General features: G+C 51.1%; 9 protein-coding genes across 9 annotated transcripts; 4 read left to right on the forward strand and 5 right to left on the reverse strand.

Moving 5' to 3' along the window:
- Nucleotides 1–489: 489 nt before the first annotated feature.
- Nucleotides 490–5,840, forward strand: BO85DRAFT_461549 (DUF1793-domain-containing protein; the record flags this gene model as incomplete). Its single annotated transcript, XM_025661795.1, has 8 exons — nucleotides 490–925; nucleotides 990–1,006; nucleotides 1,037–2,718; nucleotides 2,791–2,792; nucleotides 3,052–3,056; nucleotides 3,527–3,683; nucleotides 3,779–3,890; nucleotides 4,010–5,840. The coding sequence occupies 8 exons, from the start codon at nucleotides 490–492 to the stop codon at nucleotides 5,838–5,840; spliced, it is 4,242 nt and encodes a 1,413-aa protein (XP_025513341.1).
- A 96-nt stretch (nucleotides 5,841–5,936) lies between these two features.
- Nucleotides 5,937–6,570, forward strand: BO85DRAFT_84506 (uncharacterized protein). Its single transcript, XM_025665730.1, has one exon. It carries the CDS (start codon nucleotides 6,033–6,035, stop codon nucleotides 6,402–6,404), a length of 372 nt encoding a protein of 123 aa, XP_025513342.1. The 5' UTR covers nucleotides 5,937–6,032; the 3' UTR covers nucleotides 6,405–6,570.
- Nucleotides 6,571–7,921: 1,351 nt separating this feature from the next.
- On the reverse strand, nucleotides 7,922–9,830 carry yap1 (putative bZIP transcription factor AP-1/Yap1; the record flags this gene model as incomplete). Its single annotated transcript, XM_025658787.1, has 2 exons — nucleotides 7,922–8,072; nucleotides 8,134–9,830. The coding sequence occupies 2 exons, from the start codon at nucleotides 9,828–9,830 to the stop codon at nucleotides 7,922–7,924; spliced, it is 1,848 nt and encodes a 615-aa protein (XP_025513343.1).
- A 2,456-nt stretch (nucleotides 9,831–12,286) lies between these two features.
- BO85DRAFT_426095 (uncharacterized protein) lies at nucleotides 12,287–13,318 on the forward strand (the record flags this gene model as incomplete). Its single annotated transcript, XM_025658104.1, has 3 exons — nucleotides 12,287–12,385; nucleotides 12,441–13,176; nucleotides 13,229–13,318. The coding sequence occupies exons 1-3, from the start codon at nucleotides 12,335–12,337 to the stop codon at nucleotides 13,315–13,317; spliced, it is 876 nt and encodes a 291-aa protein (XP_025513344.1). The 5' UTR covers nucleotides 12,287–12,334.
- A 173-nt stretch (nucleotides 13,319–13,491) lies between these two features.
- On the reverse strand, nucleotides 13,492–14,919 carry BO85DRAFT_479857 (putative integral membrane protein Pth11-like). Its single transcript, XM_025662976.1, has 4 exons — nucleotides 14,714–14,919; nucleotides 14,614–14,650; nucleotides 14,117–14,561; nucleotides 13,492–14,038 (listed from the first exon to the last, which is right to left on the reverse strand). Exons 1-4 carry the CDS (start codon nucleotides 14,903–14,905, stop codon nucleotides 13,633–13,635), a joined length of 1,080 nt encoding a protein of 359 aa, XP_025513345.1. The 5' UTR covers nucleotides 14,906–14,919; the 3' UTR covers nucleotides 13,492–13,632.
- Nucleotides 14,920–15,593: 674 nt separating this feature from the next.
- BO85DRAFT_490505 (flavin-containing monooxygenase) lies at nucleotides 15,594–17,427 on the forward strand (the record flags this gene model as incomplete). Its single annotated transcript, XM_025663662.1, has 4 exons — nucleotides 15,594–16,429; nucleotides 16,480–17,013; nucleotides 17,070–17,224; nucleotides 17,291–17,427. 4 exons carry the CDS (start codon nucleotides 15,594–15,596, stop codon nucleotides 17,425–17,427), a joined length of 1,662 nt encoding a protein of 553 aa, XP_025513346.1.
- Nucleotides 17,428–18,249: 822 nt separating this feature from the next.
- BO85DRAFT_426103 (alpha/beta hydrolase) lies at nucleotides 18,250–19,819 on the reverse strand (the record flags this gene model as incomplete). Its single annotated transcript, XM_025658105.1, has 4 exons — nucleotides 18,250–19,219; nucleotides 19,273–19,381; nucleotides 19,439–19,577; nucleotides 19,631–19,819. 4 exons carry the CDS (start codon nucleotides 19,817–19,819, stop codon nucleotides 18,424–18,426), a joined length of 1,233 nt encoding a protein of 410 aa, XP_025513347.1. The 3' UTR covers nucleotides 18,250–18,423.
- A 690-nt stretch (nucleotides 19,820–20,509) lies between these two features.
- Nucleotides 20,510–22,371, reverse strand: BO85DRAFT_470699 (NAD(P)-binding protein; the record flags this gene model as incomplete). The annotated part of the gene is made up of 2 exons (XM_025662420.1): nucleotides 20,510–21,737; nucleotides 21,791–22,371. The coding sequence occupies 2 exons, from the start codon at nucleotides 22,369–22,371 to the stop codon at nucleotides 20,510–20,512; spliced, it is 1,809 nt and encodes a 602-aa protein (XP_025513348.1).
- Nucleotides 22,372–23,203: 832 nt separating this feature from the next.
- Nucleotides 23,204–25,075, reverse strand: BO85DRAFT_426108 (carboxylesterase family protein; the record flags this gene model as incomplete). The annotated part of the gene is made up of 2 exons (XM_025658106.1): nucleotides 23,204–24,859; nucleotides 24,999–25,075. 2 exons carry the CDS (start codon nucleotides 25,073–25,075, stop codon nucleotides 23,287–23,289), a joined length of 1,650 nt encoding a protein of 549 aa, XP_025513349.1. The 3' UTR covers nucleotides 23,204–23,286.
- Nucleotides 25,076–26,790: the final 1,715 nt, after the last annotated feature.

A 26,790-nucleotide genomic window follows, 5' to 3' on the forward strand; every position in this document is an offset into this window, starting at 1 on the left:
GGCACTATTCCAAAAACGGCATCCCCGCATTCCGGGCCTTTTAACCAGGGAGATCATCGAATCATCGACTCATGACAACCAGCCCGTCCCAGCGCTTCCATGGTAATTAGTCTGCAACGCGACCAACATGGTGTTTATCGCCGATGGTGTGACTAGCTCCACTGAGTCGTCAAAGGTGCCAGGGGCCGGGCGGGTTCCTGAGCGTGTCTGGCCAGGCTGCCACGCCAGCTCAAGCTCCAATGACGAAATGCACGGCTGACGACGCCCACGAGATCGACGAGAGAGCTCCATCCAGCCAGCCAGGGGTGCCTTTTCTCCCCATTGAACTTCAGCACTGAACTCCGCTCTAACCCCACTCTCCGTTTCACTTCATCATCATCATCATCATCCTCCCCATCCCATTGCTGTCTTCCATGCTGGCGGGCAGTAAATTTCCCATTATATTTGACTACCTCCACGGCTGGATCTCCGGGAAGTAGTTACTTCAACATGTATCTAGACTTCACCAAGAGCCTCGGTATTGGCTCGCTCACTACCATGCTTCTCTCCGCATTTTCCCAACGAGAGCGTGCTCTCGTTGATCATCAGCCAGCGCTACCTCCATCCTATCCGCTGGCTGTCCGGAGCCCCTATCTCTCGACATGGATGCCCAGCGATCAGGTTCAGACATTGCCGTATGCGGAGCCTCAGTTCTGGGCGGGACAGAGTCTCACCTGGTCGGTTATGGCTCGCGTAGATGGCCAGGCGTACAGTTTGATGAGCGTCAAGAATCCGGGCGAGAACATCCGTCCTGCTATCGTTCGAAGCGCCGAGTATACTGCGACCCATTCAGTGTTTACTCTTTCCGCTGGTTCGGTGGTTTTCACTCTGGACTTTTTCTCGCCCATATCGCCCTCAAACTATCTGCGACAGTCCCTCCCTTTCAGTAAGATATCCTGACTTCAGCTGAGCTTATCGTATTTCAGTAAACTGACCGTTTGGTGGGAAAGGCTACTTGACCGTTTCTGTATCGGAGGGTAATCCTAAGAGCATTCAGATCTACTCTAGTATCGACGGAAGATGGACGGGCAAGCCACAACACACTACACGTGGTTTCCGTGAGATCGGCTCCACGGCCGTCTTTTCGTTGGGGTTGAAGAACGGCGTCCCTTACTCGGAAGTAGATGACATGGCCACTTGGGGCGAGGCGATCTTCGCCTCTCGCCCAAATTCTAGGTCTAAACTCTCTTTCTCATCTGGGAAACGGGGTGATGTGCGCTCTCAGTTTGTCAGTACCGGGAGGCTGGTCGACATCCGCAAGTCATGGGCTCCAGGAGGCATTGTAGCCCTTTCGCACGACTTAGGAAGGGTTGACAGCCCAGATTCAGTGACATTTGCCGTTGGACATGTGCGCGAAGAGTCCATTAATTACCTGGGCAAGCCATACACCGGATATTACCGATCGCAGTACCCGGATAGCCACGACGCGGTTTCTCACTTCCTTGACGACTATCCCGCCGCTCTGCAGGAGTCTCGGGTGCTCGATACGGAGATGGCCAAGCAAGCCAAAACGGCAGCTGGTCAGAAGTACGCCGATATCGTCACACTGTCGGCTCGCCAGGCGTATGGAGGGATAGAGGTGACCATTCCTAATGACACTCTCGACACCACCGATGTTCTGGCATTCATCAAGGAGCTTTCCAGCAATGGCAACCTCAACACAGTGGACGTTATCATGCCCGCCTTCCCGATCTACTACGTTCTGGACCCGGACTACATCCGCCTTCTGCTGGAACCGATGATGAGGTACCTGGCTGCTGGCCGCTGGCAAAAGCCGTATGTGATCCACGACATGGGCAAGCATTACCCCAATGCCATCGGGCATGACAATCAAAAAGCCGAGCCAATGCCGATCGAGGAATGTGGAAATCTAATGGTACTGATCCTGGCCTACGTGCGAGCAACGGGTGACACCGAATGGGCCGCCCAGTACACTGACCTCCTGAGGGGCTATGCGGACTACTTGGTCGATAATGGTGTTGATATCACCAAGCAGCTGTCTTCCAACGACGCGGCTGGTGCACTTGCCAATGAGACAAACCTTGCCATCAAGGCGGCCGTCGGTATCAAGGCATTCGGCGAACTAACGGGACTTTCCGAATACTCTGAAATCGGCGAAGCGCGCGCGGATCTGTTCTTCACCCAGGGCCGGGGAACAGACGGGAATAAGACACACTTCGTGCTGCAATACCCCGACAAGCCAGCCTCGTGGAAGATTCCATACAACCTCTACCCAGATGTACTGTTGGATCTTCAGACCTTCCCCAAAGCGGCATACGAAATGGGAAATACCTTCTTCAAGTCGGTTCGAGCTGAATATGGAGTTCCGTTGGATAACCGGCAAGACTGGGCCAAGTCGGACTGGAACATGTGGTTGGCAGGCACATTTGACGCCGACACTCGGTCTGAGTTTGTGGATGATCTCTGGAGTTTCATGACCAACGGAAAACACAACTGGCCGTTCTCCGATCGGTACGTTGCCACATCCGCCAAGGGACGGAGCCCTGGGGTGCCTGTATTGTGCCGAGCTCGCCCAACAGTGGGTGGTCATTTTGCCCTGATGGCACTACAAGGGCCCAAATCTCTTCAGGCTGCTGTGTCGAGGCAGATGTTTGGTGAAGGAGGCAACAAAGGAGGCAGTGGCAGCCAGGAGATTCTTTTGAACCAGGGAGAGAATCTGTAGACTAGGCAGAGACTCTTGTGTGTCGCAATATCCATTGTGAATACAGTATATATGATGAGGTAGATTAGAGGTAAACGGGTAATGTCCATCATCGCATGAATTCGCTGCTGTGCCAGTGCTGTCAGGTACTTTCCTGTTTGGGCCCGACTTGAAGTGTCACTTGGGCATTGTGTAGATTTGGGCGAGATCTAGATAGATCGACCCTGTGGTGAATGAAGTCTAAGGAAACACCCGCTGCAGAGATTTTCTCGAGTTACTCCGTAGAAGTCAACCCATTCACCCTTCGGTGTTACTCCTGGTCCTGATTAGTTACTGCTACTTTTTCCTAGTGGTTGTGGGTGGTGGTGTTGTTGTTGTTGTTGTCCCTTGCGCCCGTTTGCTGGAAAGCTGCCCCTGGGGCTTACATAAGCGGGGAGACATCACTTCGGCTGGCAGCGACTCTGAGTCTCTCTTTCGCCGTGTTCCAAACCGCCTCGTCGTGCTTGCTTCCTTCTTCCCCCCAATCGTCTTTCTTCGTCTTCTTCCTCTTCTCTCGCCCCGTCTCTTTTCCTTCTCCTTCTGCCTCATCATCAACTACACTTGACCTTTTCTTTATCGCTTTTCCGACCTCTACTTCCAGTCCCTACTCATGGCTTCTGTAAGTGCTCCCTCTCTGGTTTCTGCCCCCGTATAGCTAAGCTGTGATGTGATGGCTGTCCAACGTCATGCCCCCCTCTGAAACCGCGCGTTGGCGATCCTCCAACGCGCTCAGATAAGATCTTGTTCATCTCCGTGCTGACCTCATGCTCTTTTTTCCTTGTCTAGCCCCGTCCTCCACACAACTTCGGTCCTCAAGGCTATCCCCTCCCCAACGGTGCTGTTCCTTCTGGTCCCGTCCCCGGCGCCGCCCCTCTCCTTCCCAACAATGGTCGAATCATTCAGAATGGTCCCGTCAGAGTGCTGTGCATTGCGGACGTGCGAGGTATGTGCTCCGGATCTAGCTCCGGTAACGATCCCGGATTGGTAGACCCGATTGAGCTGATTTGGGAAATCTGTTTTGCTTTTTCCTCGGCGCAGGTAATCTGAAGTCCTTGAATGAGTTGGCCAGGCAGGCCCGTGCAGACCATATCATCCACACTGGTGACTTCGGTTTCTACGATGACACTTCGCTCGAGCGCATTGCAGACAAGTCAGTGACTTTCCCCGTCCCCCGATTCGTGAAGCTGCCTTCCAGCCGCTAGAGAGCTTTCATGCATGATAAACATGTGACCCGATCGAACTAACACCAATCTGCATCTCGACTATTAGGACTCTAAAGCACGTGGCCCAATACTCTCCCCTGCTCCCCGAGAATGTCAAGCGCACGATCGCCCAGACTCCTCCCCAGCAGTCGATCAAGCAACGATTCACCCCCGATCAGCTACCCCTCTCAGAGCTTCCCATGCTGCTCGACAAGCGGCTCACCCTCGATGTTCCTGTCTACACTGTCTGGGGTGCCTGCGAGGATGTTCGCGTGTTGGAGAAGTTCCGTTCGGGAGAGTACAAGGTTGACAAGCTGCACATCATTGATGAAGCCAACTCGCGGCTACTCGACATTGGCGGTGTGAAGCTCCGTCTCCTGGGTCTGGGAGGAGCTGTGGTTATGCACAAGCTGTTCGACAATGGCGAGGGCAAGACTACTATTGCTGGTGGTCAAGGCACCATGTGGACAACCCTGCTGCAAATGGGAGAGCTGATTGACACAGCAAACCGTGTATACGACCCCTCAGAGACCCGGATCTTCGTCACGCACGCGTCGCCGGCTCGTGAGGGCATGCTGAACCAGCTGTCGGTCACGCTCAAGGCCGATTTCTCCGTCTCCGCTGGCTTGCACTTCCGTTACGGCTCGTCCTACAACGAATTCTCCGTCAACCCCTCCCTCGACCATTACCGGGGCAAGCTCGCCGCTTCCAAGGCTTCCTTCAATGATGTGTGGGAGACTGTCCGCGGCGAGGTTGAGGCCGCCATTTCGCAGAACGAGGCTCAGAAGACTTTGCTCGACAATGCCCTGGAGGTGGTCACCAAGATGCCTACCGTTGCCAACGGTGGCAACCCATTCGGTGGACCTGCTGCTCCCGGCAACGCAGCTGGCCAGGTCGACGAAAGCGCCTTCAAGAACATGTGGAACTTCAACTTGGCGGACGCAGCATTCGGCTTCTTGGTGCTTGAGATCGAGTCGGGCCGCATCGCTACCGAAATGCGCGCTCAAGGATTCAACTTTGCCCACCGTACTGGCAAGCCCCAGCCCGCTGGCCCAGCCCAGCCCGCTCCCGTCCCCGCTGGCGCCCCCGCTGGAATCGCCTCGCCTCGCGTTCCCGGAGCTGCTCCCCAATTCGGTCAGGCCCAGCCTGTTCCCGCCCGCACGGGTCCCCTTCCCCAACAGCAGGCCCCGGCTCAGGCCAAGGCTCCCGCCGCCGCTCCCGCTCGTACATCCCCCGTTCCCGTGATCCCTAAGCCTGCTACGCCGCAGCCTGCCGCCGCCCCTGCTGCGCAGCCCGCCGTGACGTCCCCGGAGAGAACCACGACCACCGAGGCCAATGGTACCGCTCAGCCTGAGAAGCCCTCCGAATCTCCGCTGCCCAAGATTGAAAAGAAGCAGAGCAACGGCCTCTTCGTCTCGAACGTTGAGAATGAACAAGCTGTGCGTGATCTCTTCCCCGAGGAAGACAAGGCCAAGATCACAAAGATTGAGAAATGGGGAAAATACAACAACCATGTCGTCCACTTTGCGACTGTCGAGGAGGCCAAGGCTGCTCTCGATCGCCAGCCTGCCGAGCACAAGAAGCCTACCCCTGCCGGTCAGCCCCGTAAGCCCAACATCAAGTTCTTCGAAGACCGGGGCAGCCACCGCGGCAATGCCGGTACGTGGCAGAGCAGTAACCGTGGTGCCAACGCGCCCCAGCGCGGATACCAGAGCGGAGGTGCCAGTGACAGCGAGACTAACCGCGGACGTGGATTCCGTGGCCGAGGTGGTGCTGGCCGCGGCGACCGGGGCGGACGGGGCGGCCGTGGTGGTCGCGGTGGGTTCAACAAGGGAGGCGCTCCGACTTCAGACTCGGGACCAGGCGACAAGCCCGCTGCAACTGGAGGCGACGCTTGATATGTGTGATTGCGCCTGATTCCCCGTTCTGATTTCATGTCCACCTTTGTTTCTCCAATTCCCCCATTCTATCTTTCTTTCCGAAAGTGTTATTTTCTACCCTCAGCCATCTCTTCTTCCTGTCCAATGTTTTCATTAATCTCACGCTTTTCGATCGGTATTTTAATTTTCTATTGTTGTGATACTTGCTAAATGACGTCTTTTTCTCTTTTCACCTTGTTCTTGTCCTTTTTCAGCGAGATGTGCGTCAAACTTCTTTTCCCATTCATCTTCCTCTTTCCTAGTAGACACTTCGCGCTGGCGACGGGATGGATCGGTTACTTTAACTGCTCAATTCCATTTCCCACTCGGATCTTTAGGACCCCAGGAGTCGTTGGTGCGGATCCGAAGGCAGAAGCAGAGGCGGAGACAGAGACACAAGCGGAGTTGCAAGCAGAAGCAAGCGGAGGAGGAGAGGTGGGTGTGTATGTGTGCTATCGAACTTGGTATGATATTATGGTCTTTGATTTTGTTGGGTGGCCGCGGGAAACGGGAATACAAAAAGCGAAGGGATATTTTATCTGAGGTTACTTTGCGAAAAACGAAAAAAAGAAGAAACAAAACCACAAAACGGCCAACGGCGAGGATTCTTTTGTATTCTATATTCTCCTGGAACGTACCAATATCGATACCCTTGTAACTTCATGCGGTTTGTCTACTACATACTATGAAGTAGCGTTCTATCATCCGGTAATATCCAGATAGTACTAGTGATAGTAGACTCAGCTTGGGTTTGTTAAGTTGGTAGGTAATACTACAGCTATCGCGAACGGTACTTATTCTGGACAATATGATAGTTCTCAATTTCGTGACCATAACCTGGTAGTAAGTGAACTATATCGTAAAGATTTTCAGAGATAATACTTAATATATATATTCTAGTAATCTGAAAGGAGGTCAATCAACGTACTATCAGAAGAGCTGAGGAATGTTTGATTAATCGGTGATTAATTATTTATGTATAATACTACTTAGACTGAGTCTGCAGACTACTAAACATTTCCATAATACTGCATGTTGAACTTTACCGTAACGGGGGTTTATTGAGTTCAGTTTTCTCCTCTAAGACTTCTACTACTACTACTACTACTTATAATGGGTGAAGTGCTGTCAGGATATATTTTCCGGGCGGGTGCGGCGGTCAGGTACCACATACTTACATACTACATCATTCATACTTAGACAGTTTGAAAGGGACACTACTTACTACTTACTACCACGAGTAAAAGTATGACTGCAATTGTAACACATGATGGATAGTTAAAGGATCAATGAGGGCATCAATGACTAGTATTATCAAATAATAGTATCGGAGAAGAGAGAATTGGCGTCTTATTATTTCATGGCTATACAGAGATACTACCTCACCCAGAGACATACGCCGATTACGCCCAAAAAACTTGAACAACCCTTTCGCATATTTCCAAGGGCATGTAGGTAGACAGATAGATTGACCAAACAACATATCACTCGAAATCCGCCAGCCACCCAGCTTTTTGAGTACATGTGGTGTGGTGGGCTGAAAGATCAAGAACCAGCGGTGCATATACATAGGAACAAGCACGCAACCCAAGTGTTAAGATAACATGAACGAAAGAATACTCCAACGGTGATGGTGTACAGTCTGCCAAACCGAAGCTTCCTATATTGCATTAAAATTTTCCTGTGCAAACCACGCCTCCTATTCGCCTGCAGTGGTCTTCGTGAAAGAAAAAAGAAGAAGATAATAGAGAAAGTACAGTCATAAAAGTAGATGGAGAAATGTAATATGTGTTGGGGAGGTTATTGCTTTGCTCCAAAAGTCTTCCCATGAGAATTTGTCCAATCGAAGATTGCGGTAAATAACCTGGAGTACTCCGTGATTTTTCACTTTGGGTTCGTGTGAAAAACCTCCCATATCCAATATTCCCTTTTGTCGTAACGGCGTCAACAACAGCTTTGCATTACATGTATGGGTATCTGAAACGCAGAATGATGGCAACGAGGGCAGTATGCGGCGGGCAGCGCAGGTGCGAACTAACTTATTGTTTCCCCTCGCTTGACTATTTCGCCCGCCCCATGATGTCGTCAACATCTTGCTGGTTGACGACCACACCGCCCTCCGAACACCGCGCCTTCATGCGTAGTTCGGAGCAAAGATGATCGACATCGAGCTCTCCGTTGCGGAATCTCTCCATGGATTGCAGACGATCCCTTGAAAACGAAGATGTTAGTACAAATGTAATTTTTGGGGGGTCCAACAGGATAATCATACCATATCTTCGTGCAACTCAGCATCTGAGACTTATCTTCTCCAGGCACAACCTCTTCATCCAACTTGCTGTCGATCTCTGCGATCAAGTCTTTCTTCGGGGGTTGTTGGGTGGCCGCTTCCGTGAGGTTGTGTGAAGGGCTTCCCAGATCGGGCAGGGGGAAGGCATCGTCAAAGAATGTTCCAAAGTCCTGAGACAGGATTGCATCCTGAGGCTCACGCCAGTCTCCGAAGAGAACGGGATCGAACTGGCCGCCGTTCTGCTGAGCGAGCGTATCCAGACCCGCAACATCCTCGTGGGGAGCCTCCTGATTAGGGGTATTTGACGCGCTTTGGCTGTTATGCCGGACGGCTGGAATGGGGTTATTGATATTGCCACATGCCATGCCAAGTTGCGCGCAGAAGGATTCCTCACCATCGATGGTGGTATAAGTGCAGCCATCATGAGCACCGTGGTGGTGATGAGCCTTAGTAGCAGGAGAACTAATAGTGGGTTCCGGGGATGTGCCGTTGGACGAAAGACTCTGGCTCTGGTGGGAATCGGACGAGGAGGATGGCGAGTCAGTCGTAGAGGAATCATGCGTAGAGGTGGATTGAGCCGTGCCGTTGTATAAGGACACCTTCGGAGTGGACTTCCTCGTGGACGCAGGAGTGGAACCCTGGTGGGACACGGAGCTGGGAGTCCTGCCCGCGGGCGCACCGTTGGACTGAGCACTGCTCAGGGAGTTACGGCTCACAACACCTGGCACACGGGAGTCATTACGCGACGTTGCTGTGGATGGCTCTCCTTTAGCACTCTGCTGCGCCTTGGACAATTGGCCGTTATTGAAAATGTGGGAGCCCGGAAGATCCCCGAATTTGGGGAAGTCAAACATGAAATCATTGTTCTGAAGGCCATACGATCCCTTGTTGGGATAGGCTCCGGGGATGGCATTCATGGCAGAGACACCAGTTCCCGTGGTCAGCCAGGAGAGACGCTTGCGATACTCTCTCAATTCGACTTGCAGGCGGTCGATTTGAGCACGGAGCAACCCATTTTCCTGGTTCGCGTTGTCAGAAGCCTTCTGCAGCTCATCTACCTTCGTTTCCAGATCCTTCAAGTGTTTCTCCTTGCGTTCACGGAACGCTCGCTGCGCAGCCCGGTTCTGTGCCTTCCGCTTCTGCGAGTTTGTTAGTGACACGAGACTCTCGGCGCCCACATCGCGATAACCGAGCATACGTACCGAGGTTGGCTCGGAAGTCAAGGGCTTCCTTCCTGGCTTCTTTGCCGCCTTTTCATCGCTTTCTCTTCGCTTCTTGCCGGAAGCTTCATTCTCATCCGCATCGCCATCGATGTCCTTCCTCTTCTCTCCCGGCTCCGGTTCCTCCGATTGCGGTAGGCTCTCGGGAAGATCACCAATCAGGTTCTCGGAGCCTTGAAAGTCAAAGTCCAGTTCGGGGTTGAAGTCCAGGAAGGGACTTTCATCATCGCCATAACCCAGACCACCCGAGTGAGGGTAAGAGGGGTCGAACGCAGGACTCATATTGTAACTACCTGTGGTTGCAGGGGTAGACTCGGGGTCTGACTTGGAAGCCGGGGGGTGGGAATTATTCTGCTGTTTTGCGGGCGGATTGTTGGAGGAAAGAGCAGCCAGGAGGAGATCTTGCTGATCTGGCGACAGGTAAAGACCGTGCTGATAGAGGGAATTGTAGTCGGCCATTGTATTCAGAATATCGCAGTCGACAGTGATGATCAGAGCGGGAAGGTGTTGAAACTGTGGGGAAGTGTCAAGTGTTGCTCAACAAAGGTAATCTCCAAGTAATGATAGATTCGATGAGAAGCAGGCCGGGCTTCCCGCCCGTTTGTTGTATCGATAGGTGGCCCCCAGAGACGGGTTGAGGAGGAGGGGTCCCGGTACGATGACACCGGCAGAGACCAGAGGAGGGGCACGAGTTTAATTTTTCGAAGACTGAAACAAACCACCAACAGCTGTCACGTCACCGTGAACTGCAAGTAGAGTTGTTGGGGGGAAGCAATTTGAGTCTGGAAGACTCTAGAAGGTGTTGGGGAGACGGAGTGTTGCGGGAGAAGTGAGATTCGGAAGACAGATGAAGTTGAGGATGACAATGCGTGAAGGAGAGGCGCAAGGCAGGCGAGAAGCACAAGCCGCAAAGAGGTCTGTCTGACGAGCCAAAACGGGGCTAAGGAGAGGCAGACCAAAGACGAATCACAGGTCGTGAAAGAGGGCGAGAGGGCCGGAGGGGAGAGGGGCTGGTAAGTGAGACGAAGATGGGAAGAGGAGGATGATGCAAGATGGATGAGAGGTAGGGGGATGCAGTAGGGCGAAAGAATGCGAGACCCGTCGTTAAGGGTCTAGCCGAATGGAACGAAATTGTGGCACCGGGTAGGGGGGTGGAAGATTGGTTCTTGATGCGGGTTGGAAGAAAGGAAGAGGGGGGGGGGAGAGAGAGAGAGCGTGAGAAGAGGAGAAGGAAGAGGAGGCCGTGGATGGAACAAGACAAGCCTAGTAGTGAGTAGTAGATGGAATGGAATCTTCGACTGAACTAAGAGGGGGGCGATGGCCTCGAGGGGCGGTGGGTAGAATGGAAGATGATGATTGGCTATGAAACCCTGCAGAAGGCAAAAAGTGTAGCCTGAGGTGTTCTGCCGGTGCAAACCTCAGGCTGCAAGTGGGGAAGCCAGTGACTCCTGCTTAGAAATCCAACCCGAAAATCCTCTGCGGTTTTTCTCTCTTCGCCCATTTGCTTCTTTACCACTTCGGCATTGCTTGGTTCCTTGGTTGGTCACCTCTTCACAATCATCAACCTGACGATGGATTTAAGTCTCGCAACACTCTTCAGCCTGAAACTGGTACGAGGCACTAGTATTTAGTCTCTGCCTCCTATCTAGCTAGTCTATCTACGCCATCGCTAGATAGGTAGATGTCTGCCCCCCTCCCTGGCCAAACCGGGACCGTCCTTTGTCTGGACGATGCTACTCCGTACTAAACGAACCGATCGACTGTCTCACCCAAGAAAAGTGACTCATGGGGCGCCACTTTTCTCGGACGCGGACACGGGTTCCTTCGTTCGCCGTCACCTCACCGCCCCCAGCTTCAGTGTTAAGACCAGACAGACCCTCCGACTTTCGGTGCTCATGCTGATGCCTATCACTCTGCGATCTCGGATGCCTCGGAAGGATTACTGTATTCCAAATAGTTGCCCGTCAACCGCGTGTTTCTCCATATGAGTATTGTAGCAGCTAGGAATTATCTCGAGTGCACCTCGTAAGCCGGGGATAACCTAGATTATTTGGCCAGAGCTCCCCTACTCTCGGTCGAATGCATGGCCACCCCGACCGATCACAACCGGGGCAAGCGGTGTGAAACCCACTAGGGATCTGGATCTCCGATGCTTAAGGTTTAGCCTATGGCAACGAGTAGTCTGCCACGGCTGACGAGTCCTAAGATTGGATGGCCATTGATCTCCCCGCCCTGTTTTGACTGCTGGACTGCTGCTGCCGCTGCCCCATCAGTATCAACTGTTGCTGTAGCCTGTAGCCTGTAGCATGTGGCATGTAGCCTGATAACGCGGTTGGACGGACACCTGGCAGATCTCGGGCCAATTACCACCCCCATCGGTTGGCCTTTGTTCCGCAGCCGAATGACGTGAGGATCGACTGTGGAAGCGGACACCAACCAGGTGTTGACCCGTTGACCCGTAGCTTAGATTGTGGATGCGGGCGTGGCCTGAGATCGGAGCTTTTCTGGACTTCGGCGGCCTGTCTTTAATGTAACCGTGGGGAAGTCGAACCGGGACTAGATAGTGACCGGCCCAAGCCTGAAGTTGCAGGAATTATTGCTACTTTGCCATAAGCGTCAGTAACCCAGAACGTCCACTAGTGAGTTAGTGATGAATGGTACTTTGTAGCAGCAGGAGCGAGCGAACACAGATAACGGATAAGTTAAACATGTGACTTGCGCCCGTGCATCTGTGGCGGTGCGAATGCACGTGATAGGCACGAGCCGCAACGGGGCCCCCGCCACAGCCCAGTCTTATCCCCAAAGGCGACTTCTCTTATCTGCAAAACCTCAGATTTGCTCCAGCCCGACCGCCACTCCACCCCAACGACTGCCATCATCCTGCGCACTCGCCATTCTTTCATCCTTTGGTTTCCCGCAGGACGTAATTACCTTCTCTCTTTACTGCCTTTAATAACACAACAATGTCGGACGTCGCTGCCCTGGAGGCAGAAGTCAAGGAGTTCAAGCTCCAGGTACGCGCCTACATAGCCATGACCGTCCGTCCGTGACTAACCGTCACTCTCCCAGCTTGAAACCGTCCAATCGAGTTTGCAGGTAGACCCAGACAACACGGAATTGCAGAGTCTCAAAACTGAGCTGGAAGAACTTATAAACCTCACCGAAACATCCATTGCCGAACTCAAACCTCCCGCGCCTGCCGTGTCCCAGCCGCCGGCGTCCGCGGCCAAGGACAATAGGGCCAAGGATTCCTACGCTTCTCAACCAACATACCGCAAACCGACGGTCGAACAAACGGACGAACCGTCAACTCAGACCTCCTTTTCCGTGAACGAGCACGTTCTCGCCCGGTGGGTGTCGGGCGACAACTCGTTCTACCCAGCGCGTATCACCTCCATCACCGGCTCTGCGAGCAACCCCGTGTATCTTGTCTCGTTCAAGTCCTATGGGACGGTGGAAAATCTAACCTCCAAAGACATCAGGCCCATCTCCGGCAATGACTCGCGAAAGCGCAAGGCTGATGCAAGCTCAGGCAATTCCTCATCACAATCTCCGGCGCCGCCGCCGCCCCACTCGAGCGTGATCTCCGCCGCCGCGGACATTAATCCCGCGTTGGCCAACCAGGCGCGTAAGGAGCCGAGCAAGGTGAGCGATGGGCCGGCGCGCCCGGCTAAGGTGCCCCGGAAGGTGAAGGCTACGCGGGAGCTCGAGGCGGGCAAGATGAAGTGGAAGGATTTTGCCAGCAAGGGTAAATTGGGTCGCAAGGAGAGCATGTTCCGCACGGGCGATGGAGTAAATGCCCGAGGTGAGTGGACTCTTCCGATAGACCACGTGCGACAGCACACTGACTGCAATAGTGGGCTTCACTGGCTCTGGCCAGCAGATGCGCAAAGACCCTGGACGTTCACGACACGTCTACCAGCAGGGCGAAGAGGAAGGCTACTAACTGGGCCTCAAGATGGATGGGCTTCACTCTGTTATTTTTCTGTCCCTACCGTGTGTCACATCGCTAACGGGCTATGGTGTCAGATCTAGTGAAGCGAGCCAGTCGTACATACTATAAAATTTTGATATCCAGACGCATCATTGTTAATGATGTGATGCGACATTGTAGTAACTTTGTGTTCATGTCTACTTTTGGATCACTGTTCTATTTGTAGCGTGCCATCTAGCTGGAAACCCTGACGATGATCAACTGCCACTCGCCCAGCTACATTTAGAGTGACACCACGGAATTGTCATCCGTATTATGCCAGTGCTATTATAACGCTCTTTTGCTCTCCTCGATCACTTGGAAGTCGGTTTCAACCAGGATTCTGCCTTCTTCACTCTCGTCTTCCCTGCGCATAGAGTCCATCTCAACTCGAACAGTCTGTGTTGCAAGCAGACTTTCGTCCCAATCCCTGGGCCTCCTCACGGGAGCATCCTTATTTTGACCGGAAAGTTTTTTCTCCGAGCTACCCAGATACTTTCCCACACGCGAGCCGAATATCCTATAAATGGTGTACCGCAGCAGGGGTTGCAAGGTAGGCAGACAGGCACAGACAATTCCGATGCACGGCTCCACACTGGACCAGATGAAGACATTACCCATGATCCAGGTGATATCCACGGACCTGCTAAGAAACGTCATGTAATAGATTCGAATGAGACTCGCCACGCAGACACTGCAAACAACGTTTTTGTATCAGTTATCAGACAGGATGAGACATGGGAACGGACAGGCGGGGTTCAGCACGACATACAAGCTGCCAAGTAGAAAAATGCTGCAAACCAAAACCTTCTGGGTGGTTCGCATTTGAAGCCTCCAGATAAGTGGCATGGGCACCAGCAGAATGATCACGTCCGTGGTCACATTTGCAGCGGCGTTCCCAATATAGAATGGATAAAGATTGTAGACGCAACGGCCGCCAGCGGGATCAGCATACTGCGTCCAATAATATGAGACAGGTCGGCAACAGACGAGGAAGGCGACGGTGCAAGAAAACCAATATCCGATGGTCAATGCGACGCAGAACCACATCGCCTTGTTCATTCCGAAAATGCGACGGTAGAAGAGGATGACCGAGAGCTTGATCAAGGGCACGGTAACGACGTATATGAGGACATATGCGAACAGAATCTGCACCACCTTGATCACATCGTCTAGGGGTATAGCCCATACATGCTTTCCAAGGCCATAATAGCCTCCTGAAGATGGCTGGTCAGTACGCTTTCTGGGTGTTTGATCGGGCGAACGAACCGATAATGGTGGAGACGAAATTCGCAGTCACAGACAGCTGCAGCCATTATGATCATCAGTATCTCCGTGTCGTGACTGAGGAATGGCCACAAGTACGTACCAAAGCAGCAACTATCATCCAATCATCCGCGGCAATGGAAGCTTGTTGCACCCGCGTTCTCGCGAGAAATCGAAAGGCAATGGCGATGGCCGGCAGCACGTATGTGACACTAACAGCTGCGTTGTTCACTCCACGCCGGCTGGCTGTCAAGTCCGTCCCTGGAGGAGGATCCCCGAAGACGCTGCTGGACATGCCTGTTGCCACTTGCAGAGGAAGACATATCGAGTGGACTGGAATGTACCACCGGGCCCTTAAGATAGAAACCAGTTTTGACACGCGACCCTGGTTCAATAATAGGCCGCAATGCATCTAGTGCGCCAAACCGGTCAATCACATTCAAGTCTTAGGGCATGGCACGCCGCTAGGATGCTCTAGCGATCCTTCCAGCCCCTTTCCTGACAGCTCCGTCGGCCCCCAAACCAGGCGGGCCGGCGGGTCCGTGTCTTTGACAGCGGGGTGGCTTCAGTCCCGGTGCCCTTTGCCATCTCGAAGGCTCAATTCAGCCGTTTTGAGCGTTAAATTCCTGCGAGATTTAGCGTCTGACAGGTCCGGGATCCTACCGCCCACGCAAATTTCTTTCAATCACGTCCCGCGTCGTACTGTATTGGTAGACTCGCTAAATGGATTCGGCGCTAATTTAATATCCTGCGAATCAATCGGGCCTGTAGACTTACTTATTAGGGTAACCACTAATTGAGACCGGCCTTTTAGTTCCTGATACTATAAGGCTACGGCCGGGGGAAAGCCGGAAACCAAAGGACTGCGAGGATATCATATAACTAGTAAGGGTATCCCCTGTTTCGAAATCTTGGCTATTGCGAGGGTGAACCTGCATGTCTGCAACTCCTGTCGCAAAATTGAGGATATCTTTGCCATCACCATGCCATCCAGAGAGTCCATCCCTACTGAATCCACAGCATATGCTGTAGATCCCAAGCGATTTGCTTTCACTCCCCGAAATCTCAGAGTCGTCTGCATTGGAGCGGGGTTTTCGGGACTGATCCTTGCACACAAGCTCAAGCACGAGCAGCCTCTTGAGTTTATTGACTTCACCATCTATGAAAAGAATCCCGAGGTAGGGGGTACTTGGTTCGAAAACATCTACCCTGGTGTAGGCTGCGACGTGCCTGCTCACAGTTATGTGTTTCCCTTTGAGCCCAATCCGTCCTGGTCCCAAAGCTATGCCAAGGGCCCGGAAATCGAGGAATACATCCGATCGACAACTGAAAAGTACGGACTGAAAGAGAAGATCGTCTTCAACACTCGACTTGTCAAATCTGTTTGGAACGAAGAACGTGGTAAATGGAGCCTCGAGCTCAACCAGAACGACACAACCGTCTACGATGATGCAGATATTCTCATCAATGCCGGAGGCATCCTCAATCGGTGGAAGATGCCCAAGATTGAAGGTCTGAACCGGTTTGAAGGCAAGCTCCTCCATACAGCGGGCTGGGATCCGGCCTACGACTGGTCCGGCAAGAAGATTGCTGTCATTGGTAATGGCTCCTCGGGGATCCAGATTGTGCCTGCGCTGCAGCCCAAGGCAGCCCGCATCGTCAACTACATCCGCCATCCAACATGGGTGTCGGTCAACTTATGCCCGGACACGACCAGGGATGGAATGGGTACCAACTTTGTATACACCGAAGAAGAAAAGGCCCGATTTCGGGATGACCCTGAGGGTTTTCTGGAATACAGGAAGTTTATCGAGCGCTCGTACGTCGAACGCCACCCAATGAGGTATTCTACTAATAACAACATCGCAGAGTCAATACCGTCTACAAGCTGATGCTCAAGGGATCTGAGTACAATAACATGCTATACACAGCCACAGAACAATTGATGAGACAGCGTCTTAGCAATAATTCACACCTAATCAAGAAGCTCATCCCCGACACTGCTATCGGATGTCGTCGTCTTAGCCCCGGAGACGGATATCTAGAAGCCATGCAGGAGCCCAACGCAGAGTGGTGCTTTGATCCCATTGAGAGCATCACCAAAACTGGCATCCAGACCGCCCAAGGTGAGGAGGAATTTGACCTCATTGTCTGCGCCACAGGTTTCGACACCACCTTCATCCCTGGCTGGGAGATGGTTGGTCGTAATGGTCGTCAGCTCGCTCACGACTGGAAGACGACACCCGAGGCATATTTCTCCATCTGCTGTCCTGGCAGTCCCAACTATTTCATGTTCGCCGGGCCTAACTGCCCTATTGGCCATGGAAGCGTCCCTCAGATGCTAGCCTGGACTGCGGACTACATTCTGCAGTGGGTGAAGAAGATTGCCCGGGAAGATATTCAGTGAGAGCACACTCTCTACTCATGATGAGACGTTCTCAACCACTAACAATGTCTAGCTCCGTTGTCGTAACCGACTCCGCAAACCGGCTGTATAACCGCCATGTCCAGGCAAACCTGAAACATACCGTCTGGAGCTCAGGCTGCACTGCCTGGTACAACAATGGCTCGGCTGTCACGGCCATGTATCCTGGCAGTGTTCTTCACTTCAAAGGTAACCCAGCCTTGATCTATACCCTAGGAATCCCATCAAGTGTGCTAACGCGTATGATAATTGCAGAGGCCATCTCTACCATCCGCGGCGAAGACTTTGATATCCGCTACCAAAATAACGCTAACCCCTTTGCCTATCTTTCTAACGGTGAGCTGGAGTGGGAGAGAGCAGAAGGGGCGGATTTGGCGTTCTATTTGAAATAGGCTGGTATTAAGTGGGCTACTTTAGTAATGGCATGTATATGAATGAATGATGAGACTGCAAATGGTGTTTCAATGGTAATTCTATCCTAATATACTAGTGGAACTCCCATAACATATGACGAATACTCAGTCGACACAGCCTATTCTCACTCATTGTCCCGCACCCTCCCCTTTGACCCTAAAATCCACCACAACCGCAGCTATAGGGTCTATATTTAGACCGAGTGTTATCTCTTTTCTTTGCTTCTTATACTCCAGCATCAGTTCTAGCGATCCTGCAATATCAAGCGTCTAAACTCCGGTACTCAGAAAACCCTAATCTGGTATGGAGCAAGTTTTGGTACAAGATAAATTGATACCCCGAACCAATCAAACTTTACTCCTGAAGCTCTCCGCTACCCGCCCACGCCCTATACTTGACAAGCACATAGTATCAGTTCTGGCACGGTTGAAAACGGTCCGTTACTTCTATACTATGACGAGTATATTCCTAAACTTTCGTCTTCTATACACCGTACTGCTCAAATACCAGACTCGCTCGTAATCCCTATACCACTCGTTCTATCCTATTTGCGTATCCCGCCTCTCCTACATTCCTTCAGGCCATGGCGGTTATTGGGTTGATTAGGCCCGTAAAATAAACCCGTGACAGTCTGGTTCGCTTGGCCAGTTACGCTACCAACTACTAGGCCAAAAGAGATATCCCTCTAAATTTCGGCATAACTGCGGATGATATTGTCCCATGAAGTTATACTAGGGCAGTGAATCAACCCACTGTATTCAAAGAAATAACCAGGGAAATTTCAAGGGTAATCAATCAAGGACCATAACTCGATTATCCTTTCGACTTGATTGTTGATTATTGGGCATTATCGATCACCGCGCCTTATGAGTGACACCGGTATACGCCCTGCGTTTCCCGCGACTAACCGCAGCCTCCAACAGTTCTCATCTATTAGTCCCCTTATCCAAAGATCAGCATAATTATTGAACCACTTAGAGCTTCGAAGAACCATTGATATTCCTCTCCCACTGCTGATCCACGCTCAGCCGTTCATGATGAGGCACTCCTTCCCACGCCCTGCGAAACGTCGCAACCCTCGACCCCCAATCAGATAACCTCTTGTCAATAAACGCCACGCTAGCTTCAGCAGTTTCCTTTACCAGCTCCATTGGAAACATATGGCCACTGGGTAGCACGACTTCCTCAACCAGTCCCCGCGCTGCACCCCCACTACCTCCCAGACCCGTACCAGTTGTTACCACTTTATCCCGACGGGCAATCAGAGAAGACAGATCCGATAGTTCCCCAAACAGATAGAGAATAGGTGGTTTTAGATGAGGCAGTCGACGAAACATCCATGCCGACTCAGGTCGGTAAAAAGGATAACCAGCATCGTGGTCATCCGGATGCATTTCCTCTTCAGGGTTACCGCGGGGAAGTCCGGATCGCTCGTCAACATACGAAGGCCGTACAAAGTAGAATAGCTCTTGTGCCTTGGTTGTAGTCAACGTAACGGCGGATGGTCCAGTTTCGTCCGTGACGGGATGTAATGGGGTGGGAAGGTCCCGTAGCCCGTACTGGATCCATTTGTCGAAAACGCGGGAATCCCATGTCCGATAGAATGGGTTTGACTTGAATTTCGCTGCTGCTTGCTCGCGTGAGGGCCATATGTCTCGTCTATAAGTAGATGTCTGGGCGAATTGGCGGCCTGGGTTTTCGCGCTGTATCACCGGGTCGAGCAGGATAAGACCCTCGAATAGGGATGGATGCAATAAAGACAGGTGGGCTCTGGATTATCATCCATGAGAAATAGGCGCTTTGAGCGGATCGAGCATACTCACAGCTGCATTCCACCCATACTGTGACCGATGCCAACAAGTGGTTGAGGGATCTGGTCCTGAAGCTGATTTATCATGAACAAAAGATCACGCCCGTGATCGAGCCAATCGGCTAGATTGGCGTCAAAGAATGTTCAAACGGCTTGTGCGGTGCGGGACGAGAGCTCACGATCATGGCCTAAGATGGCTTCATTTAAAACACCACTCTGTCCCTGTTGAGCAACATCTGCAATCCAAATTGATCGGATGCGTCTGTTTTGACTTGCGAGCTGCTTGTAAAGGTCATCCCAAAGGGGTTCGTACAGTTCCTTATGCACAAGTTAGTCATATTGGAAATTCAAATGTAAGGAGTTGACTCAACCTTTGGAAACGCATTTGCATGCGCCCCAATAATAGTGACATCCCCTTCCTTCGGGTGTGGATTATCGAGGGGGATGTACTGCTTAACAGCAAGTCGCAGCTTGTTTTCATGACCGGCTTTCACGGCACCCGGACGCTGTCGGACATTTTGACACCGAGCTGTGTGCTCCACGACGCGAAAGTGGGACATGTACTTTCTACAAGGCTGTATGACGCGTAGGCTGATTGATCGGAAGCCCTTTGGCTGGATCAACATCATGAGTAGAACGTAGACGCAAACAAGAGAAATGAAGACAATCTAGCTGTGTAATATATAGGGCCGGATTAATAGTCTCCTCAAGAAAAGCCGAGGTTGAGGAAATCGTCCACCTCATCCACAGACTAGAGACTTACTAGGCAGGCGTGATCATCGTTAGTAATGCATTTCTCCAAATTGGAGAAGGGACACGCCCTACCTGTTAAATGCGTGGTTATTTCACTGTGCATTGAGAGTACTCCTTCTGAGCATTGATGCGATCAACACGAATCTTATCATATTTGGGGTGAACCTGACCAACCGTCAATAAGTTGGCAATGGAGCTTGGTATGAAGACCGAGTATGCTCAGCGTCCGCCAATGGGTCCTGACAAGACAAGAAGTTCATCAAGCCACTGCAGCCCGGAAAGTCTCCTGGATACTGAGTGATAAAGTTCTCTAGCCCCTCAGAAACAGGGAACAGGCTAGAGGAATCATGGATCATGTTGATGGTCTGGCAGTGTCATTTTGGCTTGATTCAAAGGGCGTGGCGCGTTCCAAGATTTAGCAAGTATCTACTCTTGGGGAAAGACACTAACAGTCTTAGCTCAAGTAAGTTGGTTGCACGCTGAGTGTCAAGACACTATTACAGTATAGCAAGGCCTGAGAAACATCCTTCTCCCTGAGTTAACACCGTCTTCTTCGTCCCAGTTACCAGATACACACATCCACCCAAGTCGGTGACATAAACTCCATTCTTCGTCAGCTTCAATCCAATAGGCTCATGGAACTGTCTCGCGAGTATTTCCACCTTCTCCCCGATTGTCTCTTTATCAATATCACCACTAAGATCAACCCGATTCAGGGAGCACCCCATAGGATGCTCACCGCGATCCGTCCAGTAGAGCATTTGTGTCTGCGTATCATACTCCAAATCAATCGGTTCTGGGCATCCCTGTAGCAGACACTCTACATCAGCTCTGTTGTTGGCTGTTTGCCCAGCAGGAATGTCGATCCCCGCACGGAATATTCTCCCCTTTCCGGACTTGCTCGGCCCTTTCTGGGTCCAGTAAATATGCCTATTCTTCCGATCAAGGGCCACACCCACGCAAAACCGCATCATATCTTTCCTTTCTGATGGGACTTTCAACGACCCAGTTTGAATCAGTATCTGATGATCGGTTCCATCAAAATTGCACCGGTGCAAACTCATTCCCTCGCGATCGCAGAAATACAACTTACGATCCACATCGTCGACAATGAGCTGTTTGGGTGTATAAACCGTTCCAGGCTTCAGAAGCGTGTGAACATCACTCCCATCGAGCTTAGCCGACTGCACAGACCCGTCACAGGCAGAGAGGGCGTGTCCCATGCTCGTCCAGAACATCCGCCCACAAGAAGGAGAAACATCAATTCCATCTGGCAAAGACAATCCACTGACAAGGGTAGTTCTTTTTCCACTCTTCGGGGAAACTGCGAGAATACGACCTGCTGTCCTCGCATCACGCAGTGCGCTATTATCCCCGATACCAACATCCAAGACATAAAGCTTCTCAGACATGCTGTCCTGCTCGGCGGGATACAACCCACCGGACTCGCACTTGTCACCCAATCGCCCTTTGTTGATATAGTTCTCACGTAACCAATCAACCGATTTGTCCCCATCCAGCCCCCTTTCCTGGATGTAGTTCTCCTCGATAGCTGCAACAGTATCCAAGCCAACCTGATCCATCAGCTGACACGGCTGGACACTCGTTGGGCGTTGAAAAACTTCCTTCCATAGTAGGTCAATGTCATCGGGGATGCTAACTCCTTCAGCCAGAATACTCAGGATCTCTCGCTTGATGGCCGCCCAAGCACGGCCAAATACAAACCTGCATCATGATTAGCATCAATACCCCAGAGCTAAAAAGAGAATAAAACATACCCTGTACTTTCCCTCCGCACCATAAACGGACACATCCCACAATTCCTTAACACCTCCATCATTTCAGCCATCACCTCCTCTTCAGTCGAACCACAGGTCATCACCTCTACTGGTCGCATCTCCGGCGGCATCATGAAATGTACATTCATCGCTCTCTTCTTCCTCTCCTCACTCAAGCCAGGAACCATAAGCCTTGATTTGAAGGAACTTGAATTCGACGCGAGAATACAATCCCCAGGCACGTATCTATCCACCTCCTCAAAGATTTGAATCTTGAGAGGGAGCTGTTCTGGAGTTGCCTCGATGACTAGCCATGCATTCTCAACCGCATTCTTCAACTCAGAGAAGAGAGATAGCCGTCCCCGCTCAGGATGCGGCAAAGGCGTCAGCACAGTGAATGCCTCGCCAGAGGATTTGATAAATGACTCAGCAGCGGAGAGAGCATTGCGATCAGGATCAAAAAGATGCACGGTGTAAGTGCCAGCGAGAAAGACGGCCGCGATTCGACGACCTAGAATACCCGCCCCGAGGACAGTAACCGGGCTTGAGGGGTGGTGTGTGTGGGCTTTGTGGAGCGTCATGGTGAGTTATGTCTGTAGATGCCAGTTGACGTTGGAAGCACTTCACTTCTGGCTAAGCTAGTTGATAATATGTACTCATGTATATTGATTATATTCCAGATATCTTGCTACATAAAGTAGTAGAAGACGATAATAAACTTCGTTAGTGCCCTGCATATCCTGGTTTTCGGCATGCCGATAACCGGTTCTTAAAGTCTGGAAACCCGCCCGGAAACGGGGCGCAAATCCTGGGACCTTCAGAGCTGGATTTGAATTACTTGAATGCTGATCGGACAAATTTTTACTTTAATCGTTCTAGTAGTTGCTTTCCTGGACGTACAAATATCGATGTCATCATCGTGAACTCTGTTCTAGAAACTCTGAAAATGTCAGTCGATGGATGGCAAGGGGGTGAGAGGATACAATAAGTTTGAGATCATTAGCTGATACTTCCTTGTGCCATGCTGTTGCTATACTTCATTAAGAAAGAGACGCTGTGTCTGTTTTCAGTATTATTTTGTGGTAGAATCATACAAGAGATTATAATTGATCTGGGATGGTGGATGGGACTTGTTCATCGTCACGACGCCATGGCCGAAGGAAAAGCGTATTGGGCCCTACTACTTACTATATTTAACTACGAACAAATCCTATATTACGTGATAGAATCTCCTTCCTTGTCTTTTCTCATATATGCTACGCAGCTGTACTACCTTCGGAAGAAAGTTACTACTTTCTGATCAAGGTGTTTTGCTGGGGCACTTACTGATAAATAAAAACAGAGCTACAAAATAACCACGCATCCAGTTTTTGTATACTGTATAGCTATCGTAAAGAGTCTATCGAATTGTTTGTCCATAATGCATAACTCATATCCATCTCATAAATAAATAAAGGGCAGCATGCACCCACGCTTCTACTCATCACCAACATAATCTACACCCCCAACTGACTCGCCACAACAGGATCATTCCAAAACGCGCACCTCTTCACTAAATCCTCACCATACGCACCCCCCTTACCACTCCCAGTGAATCTCATCTTCGGACCACCCAAGACCTGCAACTCCGGCGTAGTGGAACTAGTATTCGCCGCATACGCCTGCCCCCATCCCTTAACACTGCCCCTAGCACGGCTCGGATTGCCATAGTACGCAAACGAAGCCCAGCTAGCACCCATCTCCGACGCAAGCTTCCGGTCCGATGCCGTAGAGATATCCTTGAACAAACCACCCGTAACTGAGTTAAATAGATACATGATATCACTGAAGTGCGGAACACCGTAGTACGTCATGCCCGAGGACTCAAACACCTCCGCAAAGGCCGTTTGGTTAAGTGCGTAGAGGTAGTTCGAGACGTTGGCGGGGTTAGTGGCGTACTTAATGTTCGTCTGGATGGTCAGGAGACTGGGACAGGTGAAGTCGAAATCGCGATGCATCTGGCTAGCGCGGAAGTAATGCGCGGAGATGTTTGCAGATGGGTCCGGGGAGAAGTTTGAAACGGGATAGAGGTCCAGGGCTTTAGCGATGGTAGCATTGGAGAGGTTGGGGTAGCTGTCCTGGAGGAAGGCGGCGATGTCGGATGAGGAGTTCAGAGTCGTGGAAGTGAAAAAAGCGCCGTCGTTTTCGCACCATCCGGAGATGAGGTCGATGTTGCGGGCGAATTGGCCGGTTCGGAGAAGCTGCGAGGGGGCATCGGGGATGAACGATGAGGGGGCTGTGGGGATGAAGACCCCCATGCCGCCCATTGAGTTGAGGGAGAGTTCGTAGGAGTAGGCCGTGTTGAGGAGGGTCTTCATTGGGAGACGACGCAGACATTCCAACTCCTCTCTGCTGGAGGACGCGGTGCAATTGACCAGGTTGGTTAGGGTGGCTGTGTGCTTGCTTGAGGTGTTGGTGGTGGTTCCGGGGTCGGCGTTGGCGCCGCCTGATTCCATGATTGCGCGACGGAAGGGCACTTTGGGCACTTTGCCGCCATAGGCTGTTAGCTGCAGGCCGACGCCTGTTGCACCGTCACTTTCGCCGAAGATGGTGACCTGGTCTGGGTCGCCGCCGAAGGCGGCAATGTTGTCTTGGACCCACCATAGGGCTAAGCGCTGGTCCAGCAGACCGGCGTTCAGCGAGTCAGATTCGTTTAACGCAGGTGATGAAGCGAATCCGAAGATGCCGAGACGGTAGTTCATAGCCACGTAGATGACGGGGACATCCTTCTGGGCGGCTCCGTAGACCAGGAGGCTTGGATCATAGGCAGAGTCGTAGATTTGGCCGATGGTGTCGCCGCCGCCGTAGATCCAGACGAGAACCGGTAGACGGTCTGAGGAAGACGTGTTGAGTGGCCGGTCGACACGCAGCGTTAAACAGTCCTCAGATATCGAAGTGACATTGTCAAAGATGGGAAAGTCTGCAATAGGGTCCTTTTGCTGGGGACAAGCTGCACCGGACTGAGTGGCATTCACCACAGAGCCGGAGGGATAGTTGTAAGGCTTTGGAGGGGCGAAGCGGCTGCTTCCGCTCGTGTCTTCACCAAAGCGAATGTTGAGGAAGGATTCGGTCAAGTTGCTCGTCGTCCCCTTGAACGAGACGTTGGAATCACGGAGGTGCACTGTAGGGCTTGTGCTCGACGGCAAAGGGCTGGCAAGACCCAATGTACACAGTGCTCCGAAAAGAAAAGAGGAACGAGAGTAATGCATTGTTGGAAGTAAGTGTGGGTTGAGACAAGAATCGCATTGTTGCGGATTTTGAGGCCCTTATATGCGACGAACTGCTCAGCCTCGTGGCAGGAAATTGATGGTGTCAGGGTTTGAGGCAGTGAGGCCTGGCCGGTTATAATTGGCTGGACGTCAGGATTTCCCCATCGAGAAATCATCGCGAGGATCCCATCGTTATGCTAGGCTCTTCTCTGAGCTAGTTATGATCTTGGTATCAGCACTAGCGAGATTCTTTCCATCGAAAAGCTGCGATCGGCACGCTGTGCCTCACCCTGCGGTGCTTTTCCGGCTGGAATGCAATGCGGTCTGACTCAGCCTCATTATCAGAATTGTCTTCGTTTTTGCCTGAACCATTGCGGTGGGTCATCAATGAGTAGGCTACAACTAAAAATAGGGAACTGGTCTCATCTTTTTTTTTTCTTTTTTTTTCAAATTATTTACTTAAACATTTATATTCAGGTGGAATCAAAAGACGTGAAAGGGACGAAGGTGATCATGGCCCAAAATGATGACCTTTGGGCGTATATCGAGTCAGGCCCTATCGCGAAGATTACCAATGATCACAGCCCTGAGTCGGTTACTGTCGGACAAGTAGGTTAGAGTACCTCTAGACATTATTAGATATAATATATGCTAGAATGACTTGGATCGCCGGATGTATTATAAGGACGAATATCTCGTTGGTTGACCACGAATCCTCGACAAGTTCGAAGATGAGGACCGCATACAGCAAGCTGATCTGTTTCACAACTTGCTCAGAAAATCAAACTTTATAATATCAAGTGCACACAGTATTCTGCTTGCCGCAACTGAATCTTGGGAGGACTTTATGAAGATTGCGTGGGATGAATGTAGTGATGGAAATCCTGCAAGTGATTCAGTACTATGTGTGAACATAACATCTTTCACTCATTGTTATGTCCACATGTTTCTGTTGATAGTTACTTTTACCGCCAATTGTATCCAGATTTATAAACTGTTGCTTTCTTCAAAGGTATCATGAAAGTTCACATAGCGTGTAAGACATTTAAAATAGATCTACTTAGCTGTAAAGACACTGAAAAGATAGTGCCCATCTTTCAATTTCAATTCTGTACAAATCCACAACCATGAAAGCAGGTTATATTCTTACAGCTTCGTTCCTATACTGTGCGAGGATGCGAGGAATTCCCTACCAAGCGGCGTATGACGCGATCACAAAAATTGTCGAGTACAGGAACCAGCTTGCATTATATTCCTTGAAAACTGAGTTTGTGACAGATCATGAAGAAGTTACATATTAGGTGGAGACGCAACCCTGGTGCGAGTGTATATACTTCTAGATTACCCGTGATGATGTCTCGCATGGTCTCATACATCCAACCCTACTTATGGTCGACAAGGCTCAATGTAATCCTGGTGATATATTTGCACTTAATATGTACTCCTATGATGATGAAGCAACGCCGCTCGCACTTTGTAGTCAGTTTCACGAGGGCTGCCAGGCTAATACAGGTCCTTGGAAAATGCTTCACGACAAGCGCCGCAATGTACACAGACTCACTCACATTTGATATACACTTCCAACTGATGCATTCAGATAGAATAGAGAATAGTAGTACTACTACCCATCTTTAAGGTATTTTAAATATGCAAAAAGCACAAAAACATACAACAGAAGGGATTCGCTGGTGGTCACCCACCCAACTACTAACCTCCCGGCGTGTGGCTTAAGTACGGCTGAGCGGACGGGAA

The sequence above is a fragment of the Aspergillus piperis genome (genome assembly GCF_003184755.1).
Source record: "Aspergillus piperis CBS 112811 unplaced genomic scaffold BO85scaffold_16, whole genome shotgun sequence".
Classification (NCBI taxonomy): Eukaryota; Fungi; Ascomycota; class Eurotiomycetes; order Eurotiales; family Aspergillaceae; genus Aspergillus; species Aspergillus piperis.

Excerpts from the sequence above, each read along its gene's own strand:
- BO85DRAFT_479857 (XM_025662976.1), bottom strand. The coding sequence starts at position 14,905 with ATGTCCAGCAGCGTCTTCGGGGATCCTCCTCCAGGGACGGACTTGACA. Across the intron at positions 14,651-14,713 it reads GGATGATAGTTGCTGCTTTG|CTGTCTGTGACTGCGAATTT; the intron begins GTACGTACTTGT and ends TAATGGCTGCAG. Across the intron at positions 14,039-14,116 it reads ATTTTTCTACTTGGCAGCTT|TGTCTGCGTGGCGAGTCTCA; the intron begins GTATGTCGTGCT and ends CGTTGTTTGCAG.
- BO85DRAFT_84506 (XM_025665730.1), top strand. The coding sequence starts at position 6,033 with ATGACGTCTTTTTCTCTTTTCACCTTGTTCTTGTCCTTTTTCAGCGAG.